Raw genomic sequence first — 24,726 nt, 5'->3', positions numbered from 1 at the left:
AAGCCTACTCTTAAATGTGGAGATGGTGTCTGCCTCCTGAACCCAAACTGGAACCTGGTTCCACAGGAGAGGAGCTTGATAGCTGAACGCTCTGGCTCCTAGTCTACTTTTGGAGACTCTAGGAACCACAAGTAACCCTGCATTCTGGGAGCGCAGTGCTCTGGTGGGGTAGTAAGGTACTATGAGCTCTTTCAGATAAGATGGTGCCTGACCATTAAGAGCTTTGTAGGTGAGAAGAAGGATTTTAAATTCTATTCTGGATTTTACTGGAAGCCAATGCAGAGAAGCTAAAACAGGAGAAATGTGATCTCTTATCCTGGTTCCTGTCAGGACACGTGCTGCAGCTTCTGGATCAGCTGAAGAGTCTTAATGGACTTTTTCATCTGTCCAAAAGAACTTTCTCAGTGTTATTGTAGCTCTGCCTCCTCTGCTGGCTTTTTATACACTTTAAAACTGACTAACCAGAGAGGACAATAAAGATCATTTCAACACTTAATTTTTAGGGTGGCATTTTTAAAATGATGTTGTGTTTGTCGTTATGTAAATTGTAATGACGTTTCTAGTGTTGTCCACCTCTGCTCTGATTGGTCCAGCTTGAGAGTAGAACGACTCAATGCAGATCAAAACCACCTGGGAGATGAATATGTTTGTGTGTATATTGTTCGCTCTGCTCTGTGATGATTTGACAGTACCTATTTGTTAATAAATATATTTTTATATTATAAATTATTATTTTTTCCTCACTTGGACAATGAATCAACATTTCCTTGCTCATTAAATTACTCTTGGTTTGACACAGTAAAACGTGTGTAGATGTGTACACAGAGAGGACATTTTGTGTTCTGCTCTCTAAAAGTTTATTTACCAAAAAGACCCACGCTGCTGAGCACAGTTTAGTTGCCAGCTAGCCCGTTGACGCTAACCTGCAATCATTATAAATATCAATATAACATCCGTAATAGTAAAAGTACATTTGTGTTCTTCTTTCCTCTTTCTTTCTTTTTGACATATTTACCTGCTCTGTTGTGCTTGTCACAACCCTGGGCTGAGTTCAGCCCCGACAAAACATGTTGAGATTAAACTCGCCACAGATGTAAAGTAAACTCCTTTGATCGGCACCATTGAGCCAATTAGAATTCAGCAAAAACGAGGATCGCTCCAAGTTGGGAAGGGCCACTATCCCCCCTGAATATTGAATTGCTGTATATTTTTGACAACAAACAACAAGAAATAATTTTAAAGGGGTCATTTATTGAGAGTTAAACTCCTAAAAAACTCAGCCGATCTGGTTCATCAGGAGTGTGTTTTAGAAGCGCAATTCATGTTTTGTATGCAAAATAAGAAGCTACAAATGTGAGATAAATGTAGTGGATTAGAACTAAAATGGAAATTGCAAGTAAAGTAACTCACAACTTACACAGAGTTGATAACATGCAGTCAAAAGAACTCTACAACAAGTAAAAGTAGCCTACTGCATTCAAGTAATGGCCCATTTCAGAATCAGATACAGTATATTATATATTTGGATAGTTATTGATGCATTAGTGTTTTGATCACTTTATTGTTACAGCTGGCAAAAGTATAACTAAAGTTATCAAATAAATGTAACGGGGAAAAAAGTACAATATTTGCCTCTGAATTGTATAGAAGTAGATATATAAAGTACTATCAGGATGTAGAAATAGTCCAGTCATGCAAGATCTGATTTTGTGTCCATGACTATTTGAAAGTTTTTGTTAAAAATGTTCTGAAAAATAGCAACAAGAATGTTAAATAACAAATGAAAATGCTTCGAGACAGGTTTATTTACAACATGCAATGCAATATAAATATAAAGAAGAAACACATGTGCAATGTCCAAAAAAGTAACTTGAGCTTAAAAAAACAAGCTACTGATTACTGCATTATATTCCATTACATGAATCCAAGAAGCGAAGCTGCTGGAGCCCTTTTGGTTTTCTTCTTCTTCTTTCTTCTTTTCTCTGCTAAAGGTGTTTGGGCAGCAAAAACTGCTGGACGAAACTCACCAAAATTGGCACTAGGTTGCAAATTCCACCCACTACTCAGGCAAAAAAAAAAATGGTCCTCATAGACCTGATGGTGGCGCTATAACAATCAACTTTGCGTTTTTGCAATTATCTCAAAAACGGCTTTGTTTAGAGTCAGTCTTTCATTATTTTAATCTCTGGATTCATCTGCATCTTTGCTCCTATGGTCTTCTGCTCTAAAAATGTTTTTTTTCACTTTTCTCTAAAACCTATTTTTGCGAACTCATCCCAGACGGTTTCGCCAATCGACCTGAATCTTTCGTGGGATCATCTACGGACGTCTGAAAGTTTCATATGTTGCGTTTTTCACGACTGGCTTGGATCCCGATCATTGCCAGTCACGGCTATATTTATATTAGAAATTGTCATGTCATCTGAATTTGTTTCCCTTTATCAAAATAAAGACATTTCCCCTATAAATTGGGGCAGAAAATTTCCCCAATTGATATATTTCAGTATTGAATAATTATTCAAAATATGTATATAAAATTTCAACACAAAGTGATGCTTCTCTCAGTCTAACTAACTAACTAAGGAGATCAACATCTCTCTGATTTATATAACAAACATGTTATTAAAGAAAGCAGAATCCATCAGGTCTGACAGCACCCAACCCCTGCACCGAGAAATATTGTCTTTTTATCAGTGGTGCTAAAAAGTAGAGTACTTATATTATTGTATTCTGTGTTTTTACTTCTTATTAGTGTGACATTTGTGTGTGTACTGTGGTATTTGAATGTTCTCTTTGTTTTTCTACTGATGCAAAACTAATTGCCCCTCTGGAGACAATATCCCATTTATTCGTCCTTTTTGCAGTCAAAAATAATGTGTTTTTATGTATTAAAGAGTTTTTACTGCAGTTTTTACTGTTTTAGAGTTAATGCTAAAACATGGACCTCCATCATGAAACCAAAAATATAAATAAACTTTTGGATTGGAACATTAATCTTTGATCTCCATCTACTGGAGACCAGTAATCACTACAACAACAAAGGGTATTGATTTCTTAACCTTTAATTTGTAAACTAATGATCATTAAAAACTTTTAAGAGTTTTTAATGATATCTTTTTAGCGACTGACTCTGGTGACTGTTATCCTTGTACTTTTAGATTTACCTGCTGCATTTGACACAGTGGATCATGAAATATTGATTTCACGTTTAAGGCAGTGGGTGGGCATCAGTGGCATAGCACTGGAGTGGTTTAGGTCATACTTAGCGGCTCGAACTTTTTGTGTTAGCGTAGGTGAATTTGTATCCTCCTCTGCTCCTCTCTTGTGTGGGGTCCCACAGGGCTCAGTCCTCGGCCCTCTACTTTTCTCTTTGTATTTGCTTCCACTTGGTTCCATACATAAGTACGGCATTTCATTCCACTGTTATGCAGATGACAGTCAGATTGATGTACCTCTTAAAATGAAAAATGATAACTGTATTGGACAACTACTCAATTGTCTCGACGACATCAAGGCCTGGATGGCTCTGAACCTTTTAAATTTTAATGATAAAAAAACAACAGAAGTGATGGTTTTTGGAGGCACCACTGGGACCCCGCCTGTAGATCTGGGCTCCTTGGCACACTATATTAAACCTAGCATTACAAACCTAGGAGTTAAAGTGGACCCTGAGCTTAAATTTGACAGTCAAATCAAAGCTGTTGTCAAATCAAGCTTCTTTCATTTGAGGCAGCTGGCCAAAATAAAGCCAATTCTGTCAAGACAACATTTTGAAACTGCAATCCACGCCTTTATAACTACACGGCTGAACTACTGTAATTCACTATATGTGGGGGTTAGTGGGTCCTCCATCACCCGTCTCCAGATGATACAAAATGCAGCAGCACGTCTTTTAACGGGCACACGTAAACATGAGCACATTTCCCCTATTTTAGCCTCATTACACTGGCTGCCTATTCACTTTAGGATCCATTTTAAAATTCTGTTATTTGCTTTTAAATCACTAAATGGTCTTGCCCCGCCATACCTCTCTGAGCTTCTACACTCTTATAAACCCGTCCGCTCTCTCAGGTCAGATGATCAGCTGCTCCTGACTGTGCCTAAAACTAAGCGTAAGCTCAGAGGGGACCGTGCCTTTGGTGTGTCTGCCCCTAAACTATGGAAAGATCTGCCTTTGCATGTAAAGCAGGCCTCTTCTTTATCTGTTTTTAAAACCCTTCTTAAAACCCATCTTTTCTCTTTGGCTTTTGACACCTAGTAAGATGTCGACTTGATTTACTTGATTTTATTCGTTACTTTGAATGTTTTTTATTGTATGGTTATTAATTTTACATATGTTTATGTTTATTTTTCTGTACAGCACTTTGGTCAACTTTGGTTGTTGTAGTGCTTAACAAATAAAGTTGGTATGGTATACACAGGGTAATCTGTGTTTCTATCTCTCCGTATACAAAGATGTGTTTGTTCAACCTTGTTTGTTGTTTGTTGTGCCAACACACACACACACACACACACACACACACACACAGTTACTGACATCAAACAGTTTCTGAAGGTCAGCACACACACAGTCAGTCACACGGTTTTCTGGGTCAAGTTCTAGTGTGTCAGTATGCTGATGAGTATTTTGCTTCACTAAGGTGTGTGTTAATATACGTGTGTTGTTGCATCAGCGTCACCTTAAGGTCACGTGAAGCAATGCGAGGAATCTCAATGGTTTCTATATTATATTTACTGTCACCTGAACGCCTCGCCACACACTGGGAGGGCGGGATATTCCTGCCACTTTATTGGACATCTGAGAGGGAAATCAGCTGTCAATCAAACGGGAGTAACTTTCCACAACACTACTGTGTAGTGAACGGTGTGTGCTACATGTTCAAGGGAAACTGCTCATGTGCAGTTAAAAGTACATTGTAACAGGATGCACAAAGAAAGCTAAATGTTAAGTGTCGTATAAAAGACGACCATCATATATTTGAAGCTAATATGTGTTTATTCAGTCTGTTCCTGTAGTAATTTGAACAGCAGAAAGACAAAGAAAACTTAGCTTAGGGTCTGTTTAAAAAAGAAAGAGGTGGACCTAAGTTTTATTTTTTTAAAGCTATCACAAACGCTATCAAAGGAATAGTTTGACATTTTAGGAAATTAGCTTGCTGAATACCAGTCTCTGCAGTAAATATGAAGCTATGTACCCAGGAGATGTTAGCTTATTTTAGCATAATGACTTGAAACATGTTTAAACAGCTATCTAGCCTGGCTCTGTCAGATTAAACACTCAAGATATATAACGTGTTCACCAGTGAACTCTAGAGGCGCTGCCAACTGGACAATTCTTCTCATCTTATTCTTAGCAGAACAACACAGGCATGCTTTTCTAACTGTCTAACTGCTTTGATATATTTATATACTGTATTTACATGAAGTCTCTGGCTGCACATGCAATTTTTGGGGGTCACCAGGGGGTCCATTGAGACGAAACACAAAATCTGCAAAAAGCTGAGACAGGTCTGCATGTGAACGTCTGTAGAAAACAGAGAAACAGTGAAGTGAAGTTTGAGTTTAACTTTATTCATCCCAGATCCCTCTCATGGATGGTCCGTCTCCTCAGGGAGGTCAGGGATCAAAGGTCAGAGCCCAAGATCAGAAGTCTGGAAGCTGGTAGACGACTCAGCATCTCGTTCAAAAACACTGGACAACACAGTTGATAACGGACACACTGGACGGTCCAATTACATGGTTTGTGATAAAACAGTTTTACCTTAAGTACAGAAAATATAAAGTTGTTTGTTGTCACTCCTCCAATATGGCGACTTGTCCCTAAGAAATAAAAATTGACTGACCGAGTAAAACAGTCAAAACTGAATCTTTTGTAGTAGAAACTACAATAGAAACTCATATTTTGGGATGTTGTTACCTCACTGGCTGCGGACAGCTTATAGGAGCTGTTGTGACCCCTTAAATAATAACTACGGTTAACCCTTCATCACAGGTTTATAAGTGTGGACGTGAATTATGATCAGTCCAATAAAGGGTCATTTTTCCGTCTCTTGTGTTTCAGTTTGGAGACTTTCAGAAGCCAGAGGAAGTAAACATTTTCACATTTTAACTATGTAAAAATTAGAGGAAAATCAATGATACAACATAATTTTGGGCAATATAAGTATATGTCCCTCAATTCCATGATAATAATCTATGCTATGATAATTAATCTTACACTTTTACAGGGTAGTTTGGCTTTTATGCTGTTACACTAAGAAATAAAAGACCAGAATCATTACTGAACAGAATAATAGACAATAAACAAGGTTCAGTTATAGGCAGGTTTGTCTTTAGCTTTTATTACTTTACGTAGTATTTGTTATCTGTGGTGTTTCCCACAGTTACTTCAGTCATTCGTCCTTGAAAAATTGGTGAATACCAGAGAAAAACTCCTTGATATAAACTGCCTGATTTGTATCTTTGTGTTACTTTCACATGTGTTACCATTTAGCAAACCTGACAGCTTTAAAAGTAACATTGTGCAAGTGTCACCTTGGATAAAATAATTAGTTTTTAAGGGGAACCTATTATGCTATTTCATATTTTCTGGCATTTCTATAATGTTACAATGTCAGATGTTCATGTTAAACATGACCAAAGCTTCAACGTATTTAAAAGAAATTCCTGTGAGCCAAAACCTCAGATATCCCCCTGTTCTGAACGCTCTGTTTGAACTGTTTTTTCTACCAATGTATGATGTCGTTCTGGATTTCCATATATGGTCATTTGCTCCAGGCAGAGAATGCTGGCCACGCCCACAAAGGAACATGCAGCCCCATTCCTGCAGCAGTGGGGTTTGGAGAAGGGCGTCAAAGAGACAGGAGCATCTATAGCTTGTTTCAGACGGAGGCTGAAACGAGGGCCTGCATGAAGGGCCAGCATAAGATAGAAAATCAATTTTTTGAATTTGAATCATAGAGGAGTCACAGAACTACAATATAGGCCTGGAAATGCTGTATAATAGGTCTCCTTTAACAAAAACGCCTGTTTTAAACTCTCCAAGACTTTTCTTTGGTGCCTCTGGAAAAACTCAATATCAAATAGAAACTTAACTGCATTTTCTTTCTTCCCGACAAGTCGACATTTTGGAAGTTTGACGTTAAAACTTCACTCGACAGCAGCAAACCTTCAACATCTGCTGCCTAAAAATACAGGAGGGATCTTAAATGTTTTGTCTAAATGCACAAAGCACGCAGGTCAGGTTAACAAACGCGACACAGATATAAACACTGCAGCAAACCTCTCTGTATGTACAATATATTAATATACACTCTATATACCTTGTTGACTAGTCAGCTGGGAGCGGACACGCGGAACCTAAAGCCAGCACTACCGTGGGTCACAGCCTGAGGGACAGGTGCCGTCTTCACGTGAATTCAAGATGATTAAAAGATAATTTTGAGTTGGAAAAAGATTGAAAATGTTGGTGTCCTTCAAGTCAAAGTCATTTTCTTGATCGCTCTAGAGCTCAGTGATGTTTTTGTACATGTGTGTCTACGCCCATCTCCCACTTGAAGTAAAGTTTCTGCTCATGCTGTAGACGGCGGTGGAGCTCTGATGTTTCCCCCAGGCTCCGAAAGGGACGATGATGATAGTGGCATTGTCCTCCGAGCCGTACTGCAACGCCTTAAACACACACACACATATTATTTGTCGTTAACTTAGCCCCAACTTTAACCTACGTTTCCCAGAATTCCTTTCAACAAGCACCTTGTATCTGGAGTGAACAGATTAGAGTGGTAGGAGAGATTTGATTGAGTACCTGCTGAGCGATGACATCAGCAGCCTCCGTGGGGTCTTGGCACTGGTTGATGACATCACAGATCTCCTGGTCACTCAGCAGGAAGTTGATGCCGTCGGTGGTCAGAGCCAGGAAGCTGTCGTTGGCGTGCTGGATCTGCAGAGACAGACAGAGAACATGTCAGGATCTCGGTCAGCAGGGAAAACAACATTATCACCATCAGTTTCTTAAAAAATACTGTTTACAAAATCTCTCATTTGTAAGCGAAAATACAAAATGACCGTAATAAAAGTGCTTAACGTGAAGCAGTTAAAACAGGTAAAACAATAAAAAACAACATTTCAAATTATACTTCAAATAAAATCATGTAAAATCAGGGCATGCTCTAAAAGTATGTTTTAACAAGGGATTTAAAAGAGTTCACTGATTCAGCCGACCTAATTTCCTCGGGTAGATTGTTCCAGAGCCTCGGTGCCCTAACTGCAAAAGCTCTGTCCGCTCTCAATTTCAGCTGGGTCTCTGGACCATAAATACAAAACATATCATAGTAAATTAATCTTTTTCAAGTATGATATTTAACCCATCAATGGGTACAAATTGTGTTTCATTTCAACACCATTAACAGGATAAGGCAGACATATTCCTGTCTGCCTTAGCTTACTGGATATAAATACTAACATATGACGTGCTAACAGGCCAATATCCTTAACATGTTAAGTAAAACACCAACAATGTCATGTCACATCAAGCGCTGAGCTCATCCTATGGTGCATTGTTCGAAAACCTTCAGCAATTCAGCAAGTCAATTATAGAGTCCATTCTTTTTGTTTCAAAGTCCCTTGATATCTTTCAGAAGAGAGATCTACAGCACAAGTACTTATTATTTTAAAGGTGGGGTATGCAGTGCTAGCCGATGTATGCAAGCAGTCCATTTTTGCGCTCAGCTCTGGCTTTGTAAATGGGAAACAGACAAAGTGGCCTGCAGCTCACCACACAACACTATTCAAACCAGGATTTGTGTGTCAGGTGACGTTAAATGACTCGCCCACGGACATTCAGCTTATGCTTATTTTATAGTTCACCAAGACATGTTGTTGTTTTTATGTTAGCTATAGCAGCAGGAGAGTTGTGAGTATCACAGTCTGGAGCTGGTGCGCTGCTCTGGGACCATCCCGTCCTCTCTGCATTGTAGGTTCACAGCAACAACTGTAGCAACAGTTTGCCAACCCAAAACTTAGCTAACATCAGTTACATTACTTTGTTGTTGTCATGGTATTTGTCTGTACATCATTTGCAAAGGGTTTTATAGCCACAAGACTTTTAAAATGCAAAATCTGTCCACAACAATTCAAAACTAAAGGTCAAAGGTCAGATAAAGCTGGGACTCACAGTGAGCCGTTGTGTATCGGGTTCAGCAATGACACCGCTGGTTTTCAGGTGGAAGTCTCCGATGCTGCGAGTCATGGCAAGCCGGCCATTAACGTTGGCCTGACCGACGCTGTTCCACGTCACAAAGCCACCGAACCTCTGGATCCTGAACCCAAATACAAAAGAATGGTAGGAGGTTCAGCTCTTCTAGTACCTATATTTTGACATTTAGATAAACCTTTAAGATAAACAAGTGACATTTAAGGACAGTTAAGGCCTCTGACTTTATGCGTCTGTCGGTCAAAGACACTGGCTGTGTTTTCACTACTTCCTACCCCCTATGTAGGGAGTTGTATGTAGAGCACTATATAGTGAGCTCACTCGCATTATTCAAACAACACTTTTGGACACTACCCTGATTGTTATTTCAGAGCCGGTTATTACGTCACTGCAATCGGACAATCAGTTTTTTATATCAGCACAGTGCATGATGGTATATATGGATTGGTTGGTGACGATAACGATATGGCGAGCTCACTATATAGTCACTATATAGTGAGTAGTGGGTGATTTCAGACACAGCCTCAGAAACTCAACACTGATGCGCTGATATGTGTTCGGGTGATTGCCAGAGTTAAACATAGTTCTGCTGCTGTTACATAACACCAGCTGCTTTGAGCCGAAGGGAAACCCAAACCTGTCAACCTGCAGCTCAGCTCTCATTCCACCGACCGGATGACCCAGACCCCGTGCACGGAGGAGAGTCCTCCAGCAAGGCATGGACCAGTCCAACATACTGTAGAGTCTATTAATACACAACAACCTGATTGGCTGCTGGGAAACCTGAACCCTGCTGCTGCACTGTCTTCCTTCTGCACTATTCATGCTGGATAAGAACTACTTTTGGACCTTTACCTGTGATTTTCTACCAAATGCCGAGCATTTTCTCTGCTTACAATTGAAATAAAATGGGCCTCCATGCTGAGAAGTCCTCCAAATCAGGGTCACTGTGTACCTGTGTCTCTCATCCTTGCGGTCAGGCGTGTGGTCTTTGGTGAGCTTGTTAGCTCTTCCCTTCCTGCACAGCATTGCCCGGCTGTCGCCAACACTACCCACCACCAGCTCCACACCATCACGTAGCATAGCAACCGTCGCAGTGGTGCCGGCTGTCAGGAAAGAGGCTGCGGAGGGAGAAAGGGATGGACACTTAAAGAAAATGTAGTAGTCCTTTTTACTTAGTTCTTTGTATGTACTTACTACTATTTTTTGGTACAGTGGTATGATCAATCATCGCAGTGTGTCACATAGTAACTCTTTGTTTAGACCCCTTGGCGTCACCTTTTAATGCCCTGGGTACCCTTCACCCTTGTTTTTGTACGTATATGGCTGCGCAGTCAAGTCAGCAAAAATAAATATACAACATCCAGTTAGACTTTTAAAATAAAACTACTGGGTAATGTTGTGAAATGTTGCAGTACATCTATTTGGTTGCATTTATGAAAAGATTGTGGTTTGGGTTAAATTACTACATTACTTACATGACTTAAATTAAGTAAGTTAGGTAACGCTACAGCTGTAACTTAAGTGAGTTACGTAACCAGTGTTGACTTTTTGTTTCACATGGGAAACGAACACCGGACTCCTGGGTGAAAGTCCGTTTTTTTTCCCACCCAAACCACCTTGTTATTTATATTTTACTGTTATTTATAGTAGTACTTTTAGTGTTAAACAATGGCACTAAAGGGCTTCCCCCAGTGTGTTGAACTATGAAGTGAAAGAGTGCCATGTGCATTAGTACAAGGTGTGACAAAGCGCAGCTGTTTGACTCTCTGGAAATGAGAACGGGCTGATGTATGATTGACACAAACTTCACCTCTAAACTTCTCCTGCCACATCTAATATACTACTTCTGTGCTACCGTGTGTGTGTGTGTCTCACCGTTGTTGAAGTAGCTAAGATGTGTGTGTAGAGCCTTGTCAACATCTAAAAAGGCTTTCTTTAAAACTTTCTCCAGATCATCTTCCTCCTCCAAAGCATCTCTGTACAAAGATTTAACAATCATATCAAAGTTTAAAGTTGAAGTGTTTAAATTGCATTTGTAACTTTTATGTTATTATTATTATTCTAATAACAAATATTGTAATATTTAGAGGTTTTAACCTAATAAACTTCTCCATAAAGGTGTAGCAATAGTCGGCAGCATGAGGGCCACCATGGCCATCAAACACGGCAAAGTACTGCAGGTTGTCATGAATACGGGCGACACGGAGACGGTCCTCGTTCTGCTTCCTGAGACCCAAAACAGACGCGCTGCCAACCCGGGACAGACTGACCTGAGAGAGGGAGGGAGTCAGTTCATCATTTCAGCCACTATTCATACATTCATACATTTATTCAGTAATTTATCCGGCTAATTAATCCTTTCACCCATGTATCATTTATCCAGTTATCGACTCATTGATCCATCAATTAATCAATTAATTATCCATCTTTTTGTCCAAGTATTTAATAAACTATTCACCCCTCAATTATCCATATATTCATACGCATATTTATTCATTCATCATCTAAGTAATCCTTTCATCCATGTTTTATACATCCACTCATCCAGCTAATTATCCACTCATTCATTGTTATATCATCCATGTTTTACTCATCCATGAACTTATCCATCTATTCACCCACTCATTCATAAATTTATACGTGTTTACACATTCATCTATTCATCTGTCTGATCATACATCCATCCATTTGTCCAACCATGTAGTTAACTACTGACCCAATAATGAAACTATTCTTCCCTCCAGTCATTCATTTATTTGTCTGTTCATCCATACATCTGACTCAGAATTTCATCCATTACCCATTTATTCTCAATCATCATCTTTTTAACCATGTATCTATCTAATTAACTGTTCACTCATCTGTCTGTTCATCCATTTGTCTACTCTTTTATCCATTGACTCCATCCATTAACCTTTAATCCACCTTTTCATTCATCCTTTCACCTATCCATGTATCTACTCTTATCATCTACTCCATCTATTCACCTTTAATCAACCCTTTCATCCATCCATCTCTCATTCATCCATCCATCCAGTAACCTGTGGAATGGGTTTGCCATATCTGATACTGGAGGGCAGAAGTATTGGTTCTTCTATCCTGTTGTCCCAGATACCAAATGAGTCCCAGGTGACCAGCTGGCCACTGCCGTCGCTGTCGAAGCGGACCGACCCACTGGCCCGCCGTGCGCCCACCACCCCAAACAACACACCGTCCACCTGCATGCCGATCAATCAGACAATTAACAAAGTGTTATAATCTTCCAAAACGTGCATGGTTTTAATCGCGTGGAGATTCACCTGCCCAGAAGCTGTGGAGGTTCCTGGCGAGGAGCGTGCTGCGAGGAAGGTTTGTCTGGCGATGGTGGAGCGACCACAACGCAGCAGATTAAGCAACACTGTAGATGACATGGCTGACTGTCTTTAACAGCTGTGGAGGAAACACCTGGCTGTGCAGCGGGTTTCTGAAATATAAGTGAAATAACAAAACGCCTTTAACTTATGATTATGATATGAGAGTATACTGTATGATATGGGTCTTTGAGACTGATACCAATTTTGATATAGCTTGATTTAGCTCATATCAGCTGAAAATATTTGTCTAATTAGTAATTAATTAATTAACAGTAGTAAATAATGCCCAGAGCCCAGAATAGCGTCTGCAAAATGCTTGTTTTGTCTAAACAACAGTCCAAAACCCAAAGATATTCAATAAAAACAGAGGATAGCAGCAAATCCACACATTTGAGAAGCAAGAATCAGTTCATTGCATTTTAGCTTAAAGATGACCTGAAATGATTTCAGTCAATTGCCGTCCTTGCACCCACATTAAGGCCACAAACCTCAAACTTTTCAGATGTGAGAGAAGAGAAAAGGAAAATGAGTCAGACGGTCAGCTGTTGGCAACATTTGGGACTTTAATCCCTCAAGCTTGTTGACATTAACAAGGATTATCTTCTTCAACTCTCCTTTCTATCGCACCGTCGACTCCTTATCTCTGTATATATTTGTGTTCGTAACAAATAACCCTCCATCTCCTGCTGTGTTTTAGCCGTGTGTCGTCTCATATCCATTACAAGCAGGACTAACACCCGGGCCAGGATCTAAAAATACTCTGTTGTATTATATTTGAAAAGAGACACCGAAAGAATTAAGAGCTTCTATGGTACTATAATGGAAAAACATTAACCACAATATACCAAACACAAAAATGCTGTATTAGATAACTCCCATTTCCCTGTGACACAGATTTACCTTATGCCAAGCTTTTGTGTAAAGTGGTTTGCCAGAGTAAATGACTCTGTGTTGGTGGTCAATATTAATAACAGTGATTACTTCACAAACCGCTGATATAGTTGGATATAAACTCACTCTCCTGGCCAGAAACACACGTCAAACAGAGACAGTTAACTTTATCAGCCTGTATGACCTGTACATAGCACTCCAGAACAGTGTGTACACACTGAAACACATGTGACCCACTTGTTGTTGATAAAACATAACAATGCACATGCGTATTTGGTCGCAGACCAGTTGATCAAGAGGTTATACACACACACAGACGCACGTACAAGAACAGGATAGCAACAAACCATCCATCTTTTTTGTTAAAGATTAGCCTTTATGGAACAGATTTTAAAACAGAGTAAATGTTATGAAAACAAGACCACAAATAAATATAATTCAGACCCCAAACATACTGCGGAAAATAACAGAAAAGTCTGAAATCTAAAGAAACATAGGTTACTGTATCACTATTATTGATCCAGTGAAAACTAAAGATAGACTATGTCCATTTTTGCTACTTTATACTTCACTACAATTCAGAACCAAATATTGTAGATTTTACTCCACTTTGACTTCCACTTTGCATAATAGGATTTTACATAGCCTACAAAACATCATGTTTTAGAAGTTCATCATATATTTAACTACCCATAAAGTATATTGCTCCACCTTTACCAACAACAATGCTTATTAGTCTATACAGTGAATGCATGAGTAAAAATAACACTCATTCCAGAGGTGGCATTCTTCAGCAATATGAATACTTTGACTTTTGATATTTTAAATACATTTTGCTGTTATACTTACTTATAGTCAAGTAATATTTTCAAGGCAGGAATTGTAATGGAGTATAATGGTAGCTACAAGTATTTTGGTCTGGTATTGGAATACTTCTTCCACTTCCGCATATACACAGGATAGCCAAAGTACCAATGAGTGCATGAATGATATAAAGATACCACTGGAAAGACACTAAATAGATTGTAGATAAATACAATGTTTTATGAACTCAATAAGTTTTATAAAATCACTGTTTACACTCTGGTTTACAGGACTTCAAGGTCAAATAGGTAATAACTCACTTAGTTCTGTTTTCTTTTGTTGGTAATTTTTTTCCCGCTGTTTCCGTGGCAACAGGTGTCCAGAGCTCCAGCAGCTGCCTCGAGCCGTCAGTCGCCCTCGCGCTGTGGCCGCTGAGACCGGGCACGAGGGGATTTAAACTGGAGCCACAGCCGTCCAATCAGAATCCGAGAAGTCACGACGCGTCATGCCCCGAGCAGGGCGGTAGGAGTGAATCACGAGCCAGACGCTCTTTCTCTGGATCTCTCGCTCTCTCTCCCTTCACCCTGAGTTTTTACTTATGTTTGCCTCTTGTTTTTTTAAGTAAAATAAAGTCTTGTAACTAGAGTGACAGAAGTAGGCCTAATGTTAGTAGAAATAAATAACATATAATAATACACTGCTCAAAAAAATTAGGGGAACACTAAAATAACACATCCTAGATCTGAATGAATGAACTAATCTCATTAAATATTCCTTTCTTTACATAGTTGAATGTGCTGACAACAAAATCCCACAAAAATTATCAATGGAAATCAAATTTATCAACCCACGGAGGTCAGGATTTGGAGTCACACTCAAAATCAAAGTGGAAAACCACACTACAGGCCGATCCAACTTTGATGTAATGTCCTTAAAACAAGTCAAAATGAGGCTCAGTAGTGTGTGTGGCCTCCACGTGCCTGTATGACCTCCCTACAACGCCTGGGCATGCTCCTGATGGGTGGCGGATGGTCTCCTGAGGGATCTCCTCCCAGACCTGGACTAAAGCATCCGCCAACTCCTGGACAGTCTGGTGCAACGTGGCGTTGGTGGATGGAGCGAGACATGATGTCCCAGATGTGCTCAATTGGATTCAGGTCTGGGGAACGGGCGGGCCAGTCCATAGCATCAATGCCTTCCTCTTGCAGGAACTGCTGACACACTCCAGCCACATGAGGTCTAGCATTGTGTTGCATTAGGAGGAACCCAGGGCCAACCGCACCAGCATATGGTCTAACAAGGGGTCTGAGGATCTCATCTCGGTACCTAATGGCAGCTACCTCTGGCGAGCACATGGACGGCTGTGCGGCCCCCTAAAGAAATGCCACCCCACACCATTACTGACCCACCGCCAAACCGGTCATGCTGGAGGATGTTGCAGGCAGCAGAACGTTCTCCACGGCGTCTTCAGACTCTGTCACATCTGTCACATGTGCTCAGTGTGAACCTGCTTTCATCTGTGAAGAGCACAGGGCGCCAGTGGCGAATTTGCCAATCTTGGTATTCTCTGGCAAATGCCAAACGTCCTGCACGGTGTTGGGCTGTAAGCACAACCCCCACCTGTGGACGTCGGGCCCTCATACCAGCATCATGGAGTCTGTTTCTGACCGTTTGAGCAGACACATGCACATTTGTGGCCTGCTGGAGGTCATTCTCCAGGGCTCTGGCAGTGCTCCTCCTGCTCCTCCTTGCACAAAGGTGGAGGTAGCGGTCCTGCTGCTGGGTTGTTGCCCTCCTGCGGCCTCCTCCACATCTCCTCATGTACTGGCCTGTCTCCTGGCAGCGCCTCCATGCTCTGGACACTACGCTGACAGACACAGCAAACCTTCTTGCCACAGCTCGCATTGATGTGCCATCCTGGATGAACTACCTGAGCCACTTGTGTGGGTTGTAGACTCCGTCTCATGCTGCCACTAGAGTGAAAGCACCGCCAGCATTCAAAAGTGACCAAAACATCAGCCAGGAAGCATAGGAACTGAGAAGTGGTCTGTGGTCACCACCTGCAGAACCACTCCTTTATTGCTGGTGTCTTGCTAATTGTCTATAATTTCCACCTGTTGTCTATTCCATTTGCACAACAGCATGTGAAACTGATTGTCAATCAGTGTTGCTTCCTAAGTGGACAGTTTGATTTCACAGCAGCGTGATTGACTTGGAGTTACATTGTGTTGTTTAAGTGTTCCCTTTATTTTTTTGAGCAGTGTATATTACATAATAATAACTCAGTTGACACTTGTGTAGTAAAAGTACACTAGTAAATGTGAGTGAAATACTAGTCCGTCACACATATTACTATATATTTAAAATAAATCCATGATTATTATTTTTTAATAAACTCTTCTGTAAATGTCTGGCTATTTGCTATATACAATAACACTCCCCCTAATACTTGAGTAAAATTAGGCTACTCAGTTACAAACACTATAACACAATAACACAATAACACACTACAACATTACAACATACAGAGTTTTTTATAAAAACTCTGTTTGTTGTAAGACCTAAGAAACAGTTTGTAAGACTATGACGATCTAACTGTTTAACTGTATCTAACTATCAAGGTTGAGGAAAATTACACAATTTAGCTTAACATGTGCTTTCAGAAAACAAACTCTCAAACGATATGATTCAATATGGAGAGTTTTGTAAAGACCAGTTATACTTCTACGTGGAAAATGCTAATTTATGGAATCTGTGGTTAACGGGCTTGGTATAAAATAGAATAATAATAATGTTTCTTAGACAGTGGTGTCTCGCACACAATTCTGAGGTACTTTACTTATTTCCATACTACTACACTACATCTTGGGACCAAAAAAGTACTTTTTACTCTACTAAATTTATTTGATATGTTTAGTTACAAGTTATTTTGCAGATTTAGATTATTAATTCAAAATACATCAATTAATTAATTTTTACAGATAAAGTTACCCCACAGTATATAAAGTAGCCTACTTAAAATTTTCATTAAACACATCAATGCATTATATTACAGTAATATAGTCTATTTCTGAAATGGGCCATTCATAATGAGATTTAACTTTTGGTACTTTAAGTATATTTTAATGCTAGTACTGCTGTACTTCATTTTGAATGCAGGACTTTTCCTTGTAGAAGAGTATTTTTACATTTTATTATTGCTACCACCACTGCCATTTTAGATAGCTAAAACATTAACAATAGCAACATCAAAAGTGCAAACATACATTTGCATCTGTCTGATATCAACTACCTAGACAAATTTATATTATATTATATTTATATAAATTCTGACCAGGTTGGCAGTAGGCCTAGTGGACTTTAGCCTAAGTACATTTACTTGAGTATTTTCTTTTCATGCTACTTTCTACTTCTACTGCTCCATCAGAGGGAGATGTTGTATATTTTTCTTCACTACATTTAGGTCATCCTGCGATGGACTGGCAACCTGTCCAGGGTGTACCCCGCCTTGCGCCCGATGTCAGCTGGGATTGGCTCCAGTCCCCCCGCGACCCTGTACGCAGGATAAGCGGTTGACGATGGATGAATGGATGGACATTTAGGTCATATCTGACAGCTTCAGTTCGGCCTACTACTTCAAAATATTTGATTTTTACATTTAAACGTTTGTAAATAATAATGGAAATATGATTTGTTATAAATTAAACTATCCAACAGTTTATACAAGTACAACTGACATGATTAGTTGATTGACAGAAATTTTATTGGCAACTATTATGGTAATTGTAAAAGTGCATTTTTCATTCTGCATTGACGTTTACATTAAATACATACATTGTCCTGATTATACTTACATACTTTTACTAAAGTAACATTTTCAATGCAGTACCTTAACACAGTATATTTACAATGAGGTGTTAGTAGCCTACTTTTACTTAAAAAGTATACTTCATCACTGGAGGTTGGGCAGACCTTCATTTTTGTTCCTTCCACTTCAGAGGATTTTCTGCTTGAGGCTGGTCTGGGAAGCTTGGTAACTGTTCATTACAGCTTCAAGAATTTTCTTTGAAGCTAATTTCTTAAACAGATAAAAATATTTGTGACACATGGAGCGGGTCATCTGAAGATGGAGGCTTCAAATGTCACCACCTGGTGGACGGACTGTCTGATGACAGCTGGAGCACTATTAAAGGCACTAACACATCGATCCACACATCCAGTATAATTAAAGATGACTCAGTATCTATATACATATGAACTCACACCAACCCCGGCAACGCTCCACCTCCAGGCACAGTCACCTGCTTTCTGAATAGTCAATTAATCCCAAACTGCTCATAACAGTAGACATGCAAGGCTGCAAGATATTCTATCCTATTTTCTCAAGCACAAATAAAACGTTTTTTGTTTTCAACATATTTTGTTCTTTTCTTTCTAGTATTCAAAAACAAGTTCTAAATCAGGTTGTCCATTAAAACTCAACAAACGTCTTAGTAAAGACTTTAGTAATGTGTAACTTATTTGCAAAGGTGTTTATGTTTTACCAATATAGCTGTCTTTTATTTAGTATATGTAAACATATAGAAATACATCTGTTTCAGAGTATCAATACAGTTTGCAAATCTGATTAATCTAAACAATGCTAGAAAATGGCAAACCAATCATGACCTGAACATTATATTTAAGATTTTGTGTCTACATTATAAACTTCACCTCCAACTAAAACAGGAAAATCCTGCTTTTACATTTATGCATGTATAGTAATCTGATGATAGAATATATACAAGTCACAGGACATTTTTGGTATGTCATTGAGTAGTTTTATTTTTTAAAAGTGTACACTGTCCTGATACCTACATACTCTTACTTAAGTAACAAAGCCAATACAATACTATTACTTTTAACTGAGTAGTTTTACAGTGAGGTATTAGTAGGCTACTTTTACTTAAGTAAATGATATGAATACTTCATCCACCAATGCAGGTTGGACAGACACGTAATATTTAAGATTTTGTCTAAACTCCAAACTTAAAAATAATTGCAGTAACACTTCAATATAAAATAAGCACAGCACTGAAGCATGTGTTCTCCTCAGTGTATCTGGGACTAAATAAAACATGGCAGAGAGACTCTTGTTAACACAAGCGTGACTTTAATGTTTCTGAATAATTCAGAGAAGCAAGCCCGGGTTCTCCATCAACAACACAACTCCACTGCAGGAGGAGTTATGAAAGAGGGTCAAGACGGAAGAAGAGGTAAAGGAAGGAAAGTGAGATGAGGATGGTGAGGAAATATGTGCAATGAAATGAAATGAGAGGTAAGATGGTCTCTACCACATTTACACTCCTTTCTGCAGGTAATTAAGTGAACAAAACCACTCAAGTGGGATCACTATCATATAGAATACACCATACAAAAATAGAGCAAATCTCGCCTGGGGCTCCACCCCTGTCAGGGCCGGCCCTGAGCCTACCACTAGTTAAGGGGCAAATGAAGCTTTTGTCAAACACTGAACCAGTTGAGCCAACTGTTTCAAAAATGCGTTCATGACTCAAAGCTTCAGTTACTGTGACCTCTCCTGGCTAAATGCAAGACTGCCATCAAATTAGGCAGGCTTGTTGGTGGACAGGACGCTTTTAATTACACACACACACACACACACACACACACACACACACACACACACACTAACACACTTCATTGAGCAGTGTTGGAGAAAGTACTTTACTTTTGTAGAAAAGACCTTTTGTTCTGAAACATCTTTGCTTTGATGGATTTAATCTTTGCTCTGAAAATGATTTGATGCACACACACAAACACGAAGACTGGATATCATGTTCTATTTACAAATAAAGATGAATGAATGTGTGTATTGTGTTATTGAGGAGAGAGTGCTGGGAAAACATGGCATAGGTTGGTTGCGCTTGTGTAACTGTGGCAGAGGTTGATAATATGGGATGGTGAAGAAGATTCTTTTTGAATCTTGAATTCTGTCACGACGCCACAGGCAGGGAGGTGACAGGGGGTGTGTTTTTGAGTTTATTTTTCCTTTTGAGCGAGTGTGTGGTGCTTGGTGGGTTTTGGTTTGCGTTGGTCTTTGTGTTTCTCTGGCTTTCTCTCCCTCTCCCTCTCGCTCGTCTGTACCTTCCTCTCTCTCAGGGCGGAGTTGTGGGCTGTGCCTCTGGTGCTTTGGCGATCATCCCAGCTGCGGGCACACCTGTTTCCTGTGGCTATCAGCGCAGGCTCATGTACCACGCCTTCTCCTCTTTTGTGCTTATACCAGCCTCCTGTAAATGCTAAAACAAAACTACATAAAACAGAAAAATAGAACAGGACACAACTATAAACAAAGGGGCAATGTCATGTAACAAACAAACACAAAGGCATTAAGGAAAAATATTTAAATCTTTTCATTTATTACTTGTTTTCATTGCTTTACTTTTTTTAAAACGATATAAAGTTTCAATATGTTTAATTAATCTTAAAATGTGGTAATTGTGTTTTCTTCTTGGGCCATTTGCACTTATGAATGTAATATTTACTATAGAAATAAAGAGGTTCAAAATATATTATTTTACAATCAATATCTATCAAAGATTTCTAGAAATCAAGATGAGGCAGTGCCAGTGAATCACCTATTTGGACGGTGAACCAGTCAAGTGATTCTTTCAGGTCATGTGTCAGTTATCAAATATTTCACTAACTAAATAAATAATCAAAATCAGTATGTGTATGACCTCCTGCTTAATCAATTATCCAAACATAGATACTCAATGATTTAAGGTAATGGAACTGCTGGTCTCCATTACAATAGATAAAAGGCCAAGTCAATAATCATGGTCAGATCACTGACATCATACACTAAATTAGCAGATATAACCTAACCTGGTAACTGTTTACCTTAAAACTTAAAACTCCTTTTCTGAAGCCTCAGTTTTACCACAACACAGCAACTCCACATAAACTCCATGTCAGTAAGACATGCCATATAAAAGTATAAACATATGTGTATATATAGTGTGTGTGTGTGTGTGTGTGTGTGTGTGTGTGTGTGTGTGTGTGTGTGTGTGTGTATATTTTCAAATAAGTAGAGATCACAATGGTTTTGCTATAAGTTCACAAAGGAGAAAGCTGGAGCCTTTTAGTAACAACAGTGAGTGAGAAAAGGAAAGTGCAACTTACAGTACATCCATCTGTAAAACACAGAGCTTAGCAATGCTATAAGCAATGACATTAGTGATGACTGAAAAAGAGGATATGTAATTGATAATGAACATAAAAACATTAAAATGATAATTTCAAGGTAAAATAATTAATATGGTCAAAGTAAGGAGAATTAGGGTAAAGGTTAAACAACTGTGCAAAAGGTTGCTGAGTTTGGGTGAAGACATGACTATGAGTCAGTAGCAGAGACAGGGACGGAAAATCAGAAGTAGAACGACCAAACATGGACAAATCCTGACTCCAACACACACACAATTACACCCAAAGACAACCTGAAGAAAGAATATATAAAGGAGTAGGAGACAGATCGCCGTTATTCCTCGGTGGATCTCAAGGCACCAGGTTTGGAGCAAGATCATCACCGCATCGGACCAAAATAAGAGTTTTAGGGATTTGAACAGCAAACAACTAGAGAACACTTCAGAGTTTTCTTCAGTGGAATTCAAGAGATTGAGCGACAGATGATAACCAAATCCAAACCATACAAAGAAATATTGGAAGTTTCCCTTGTTCATCTGCATCATGGACTGAAAACTTTTAGACATTTTGAGGGCTTCGGACAAAGCCTCGAGTTTCTACAAGATTCTACAGATCCGCAGAAGAGAAAGAGATCTGCTGGCTGGACATCTTATTCCCGTCCCTTTCTCTCCAAAATGGAGACATCTAAAATACTTTTTAATCAGGTTTTGCATTTCAAACATTTTTATCAGTTTTGATCAGTAATTTAACTTATTTATTCACCAAGGCAGTAATTCATTAGTAATAGTGTGTTTAACATATTTTAAGGTTGTTATAGCTAAAGAAATGAACTTATTCTTGGGGCCTATTTTCCTGGACACTTAATATTATCTTAGCAACCATACCAAGTGAACTGATCAGTGAGGAGAGAGCTGTCATTACGGAGGTGGCTGAGGTGGTATTTGGCTCTTGGGCTATAAAGTGAGGTTCCTATTTCAGAGTAAGCAGGCTAGTCCGGATGAAGACAGTCAGAATTTAGGCGAATCTCTTCAACACCAGCTTATATAGTCCACAGTTTCACCTAATAGGGTAATACCCGTAGGTCCGGCTAATCGGACCCTTTAAGATGGAGATCTGGACCTCTACCTCCTGGACAGGGGCAACCGTGTGGGGTTAGGGCTTACCCTATAAATATATACTGTCTACATAATAATGATGATGTAAATTACAGATATTTTGATTGTAATTGACACTTACAATTTCCAAATAAAGTCTTAAACAAATATTAAAGTAATTTGGAAAAACTTTAAAGAATAACCTTTATTGTAAACCTTTATTGTAGATCATCTTTTTTATGCAATTACAGACAAAAAGCAGATTCACTCACAATCCTCTGAACCAGAACATTACAGAATCCTCCAATCACAGACAGTTTGATTAATTATAGACACCTCCATCAGAGACACGGGTGATGACATGTCAGAGATTAACATTTACAAACACACTCCACACTACATGTTGGTCTGGCCTTGTTGGTCTCACAACCAGCCGTGCTGGTTGGGGTTGTTGGTCCATCCGTGAAGATATCATCATATATGAGTGGGGTTGTGATTAAGGGTGTGGTTGTTGGTCCAGCTGTGCTGGTTGGGGTTGTTGGTCCATCCGGGAAGATATCATCATATATGAGTGGGGTTGTGATTAAGGGTGTGGTTGTTGGTGGTGATGTTGTTTGTGTGGTTGTTGTTGCAGACGTGGTGGTTGTTGGTCCATCCGGGAAGATATCATCATATATGAGTGGGGTTGTGATTAAGGGTGTGGTTGTTGGTGGTGATGTTGTTTGTGTGGTTGTTGTTGCAGACGTGGTGGTTGTTGGTGCAGCTGTGGTGGTTCTGGTTGTTGGTGCAGCCGTGGTGGTTCTGGTTGTTGGTGCAGCTGTGGTGGTTCTGGTTGTTGGTGCAGCCGTGGTGGTTCTGGTTGTTGGTGCAGCCGTGGTGGTTCTGGTTGTTGGTGCAGCTGTGGTGGTTCTGGTTGTTGGTGCAGCCCTGGTGGTTCTGGTTGTTGGTGCAGCCGTGGTGGTTCTGGTTGTTGGTGCAGCCCTGGTGGTTCTGGTTGTGGTCTGTGCGTTGCCAGAGGCTGTTTTGAGCGGAAAATATCAAATCAGTTTCGCCTTTAGTCCAACATTTCAAACTGTTTTTAGGCAAGACGAGGCAAGTTTAGATCTTTATTTTGAATGAAAGTTTCTCTTACCAACAAACAGAAGAAGGACGACACAAATCTTTGCAATCATGGTGATGCAGTGATAGTTTCTTCTGTGTGGTCAAAATAAAAGTGGTGATTTTCAACAAGTAAATGAAAAGCTGAAAATGGTTCTTTTCATTTAAACAGAAGAGTAAAAACTGACTGAAATTGTTTCTCATTTTCAGCACACCTGTTTTCACTGAACTGCCAAATAAAATAAAACCTTAAAGCTTCTGAATCAGTAATTAAAACAAACACGACAAATAAAACATCTTCAACCTCTCCTGGTTCTGCCCTGCTAGATAACAGTTAAGGAATGACTATTATCGTTTCTTCTTTGGCTGACTATTAATTTAATTTATTGCCAAATATCATTACTAAAAGGTATCTACAGCAGCTGATAACTTTACAAATATTGTCTATGCTCTGAACACAAACTAAAATTGTTTACACCTGTACTTGTATTTCAATGTGTGTTAAAATATTTAACTTACCTCTTACAATATTATAAATGTATTTTTAATTTTAAAACAGTATACACCCTTCAAGGTTCAGTTACTATTCCGACAAATTTTTCAGAAGTATTTAAATTTCTTGATAAATAAAAAGTAATGTTAAAATAATAATACTATACTATTATGTATTTTGTACGGCATTGTATTTGTATAGCACTTTTCATACATTCGATGTGGCTCAGTGTTTCATATAAAATTGTGTGAAAACTTCTAAACTAGCTGAATATCAAACTTGCCTTGAGGACATAAAAACCTGGATGACCTGCAATTTTCTGATGTTAAACTCAGACAAAAGTGAAGTTATTATACCTGCCCGCAAACATTTCTGAAATACATTATCTAAAGATATAGTACTCTAGATGACAATATTAAATATTCTTGCAAAAACAAACAAATTACATTGCTTTAATGAAGCAGCATAACAAGACAGAAGTACTTACATGTTAATATTTTCTGCGTAAATGTTGTTCACTGCTGTGAATGAAGCTGTGATCTCTCTGATTTCAGCTCCTCTTTATAAACATGTTTG

General features: G+C 39.1%; 2 protein-coding genes across 2 annotated transcripts; both read right to left on the bottom strand.

The window, feature by feature from the left end:
* Positions 1 to 5,550: 5,550 nt before the first annotated feature.
* On the bottom strand, positions 5,551 to 14,728 carry LOC119913001 (protein phosphatase 1K, mitochondrial-like). Its single transcript, XM_038732306.1, has 9 exons — positions 14,583 to 14,728; positions 12,514 to 12,677; positions 12,256 to 12,432; positions 11,312 to 11,484; positions 11,090 to 11,190; positions 10,167 to 10,332; positions 9,173 to 9,317; positions 7,805 to 7,939; positions 5,551 to 7,668 (listed from the first exon to the last, which is right to left on the bottom strand). The coding sequence occupies exons 2-9, from the start codon at positions 12,622 to 12,624 to the stop codon at positions 7,537 to 7,539; spliced, it is 1,140 nt and encodes a 379-aa protein (XP_038588234.1). The 5' UTR covers positions 12,625 to 12,677; positions 14,583 to 14,728; the 3' UTR covers positions 5,551 to 7,536.
* Positions 14,729 to 22,745: 8,017 nt separating this feature from the next.
* LOC119913037 (cell wall protein DAN4-like) lies at positions 22,746 to 24,726 on the bottom strand. The gene is made up of 3 exons (XM_038732354.1): positions 24,638 to 24,726; positions 23,692 to 23,753; positions 22,746 to 23,577 (listed from the first exon to the last, which is right to left on the bottom strand). Exons 2-3 carry the CDS (start codon positions 23,729 to 23,731, stop codon positions 22,931 to 22,933), a joined length of 687 nt encoding a protein of 228 aa, XP_038588282.1. The 5' UTR covers positions 23,732 to 23,753; positions 24,638 to 24,726; the 3' UTR covers positions 22,746 to 22,930.

This window comes from Micropterus salmoides, unplaced genomic scaffold (assembly GCF_014851395.1).
Source record: "Micropterus salmoides isolate LMB-PRFRI ecotype aquatic unplaced genomic scaffold, ASM1485139v1 Ms_hic_scaffold_2, whole genome shotgun sequence".
In the NCBI taxonomy this organism is placed as follows: Eukaryota; Metazoa; Chordata; class Actinopteri; order Centrarchiformes; family Centrarchidae; genus Micropterus; species Micropterus salmoides.
This window is presented reverse-complemented; position numbering and strand designations above follow the sequence as displayed.

Excerpts from the sequence above, each read along its gene's own strand:
- LOC119913001 (XM_038732306.1), bottom strand. The coding sequence starts at position 12,624 with ATGTCATCTACAGTGTTGCTTAATCTGCTGCGTTGTGGTCGCTCCACC. Across the intron at positions 11,485-12,255 it reads ATGGCAAACCCATTCCACAG|GTCAGTCTGTCCCGGGTTGG; the intron begins GTTACTGGATGG and ends TCCCTCTCTCAG. Across the intron at positions 9,318-10,166 it reads CGCAAGGATGAGAGACACAG|GATCCAGAGGTTCGGTGGCT; the intron begins GTACACAGTGAC and ends ATTTGGGTTCAG.
- LOC119913037 (XM_038732354.1), bottom strand. The coding sequence starts at position 23,731 with ATGATTGCAAAGATTTGTGTCGTCCTTCTTCTGTTTGTTG. Across the intron at positions 23,578-23,691 it reads CGTCCTTCTTCTGTTTGTTG|CCTCTGGCAACGCACAGACC; the intron begins GTAAGAGAAACT and ends CGCTCAAAACAG.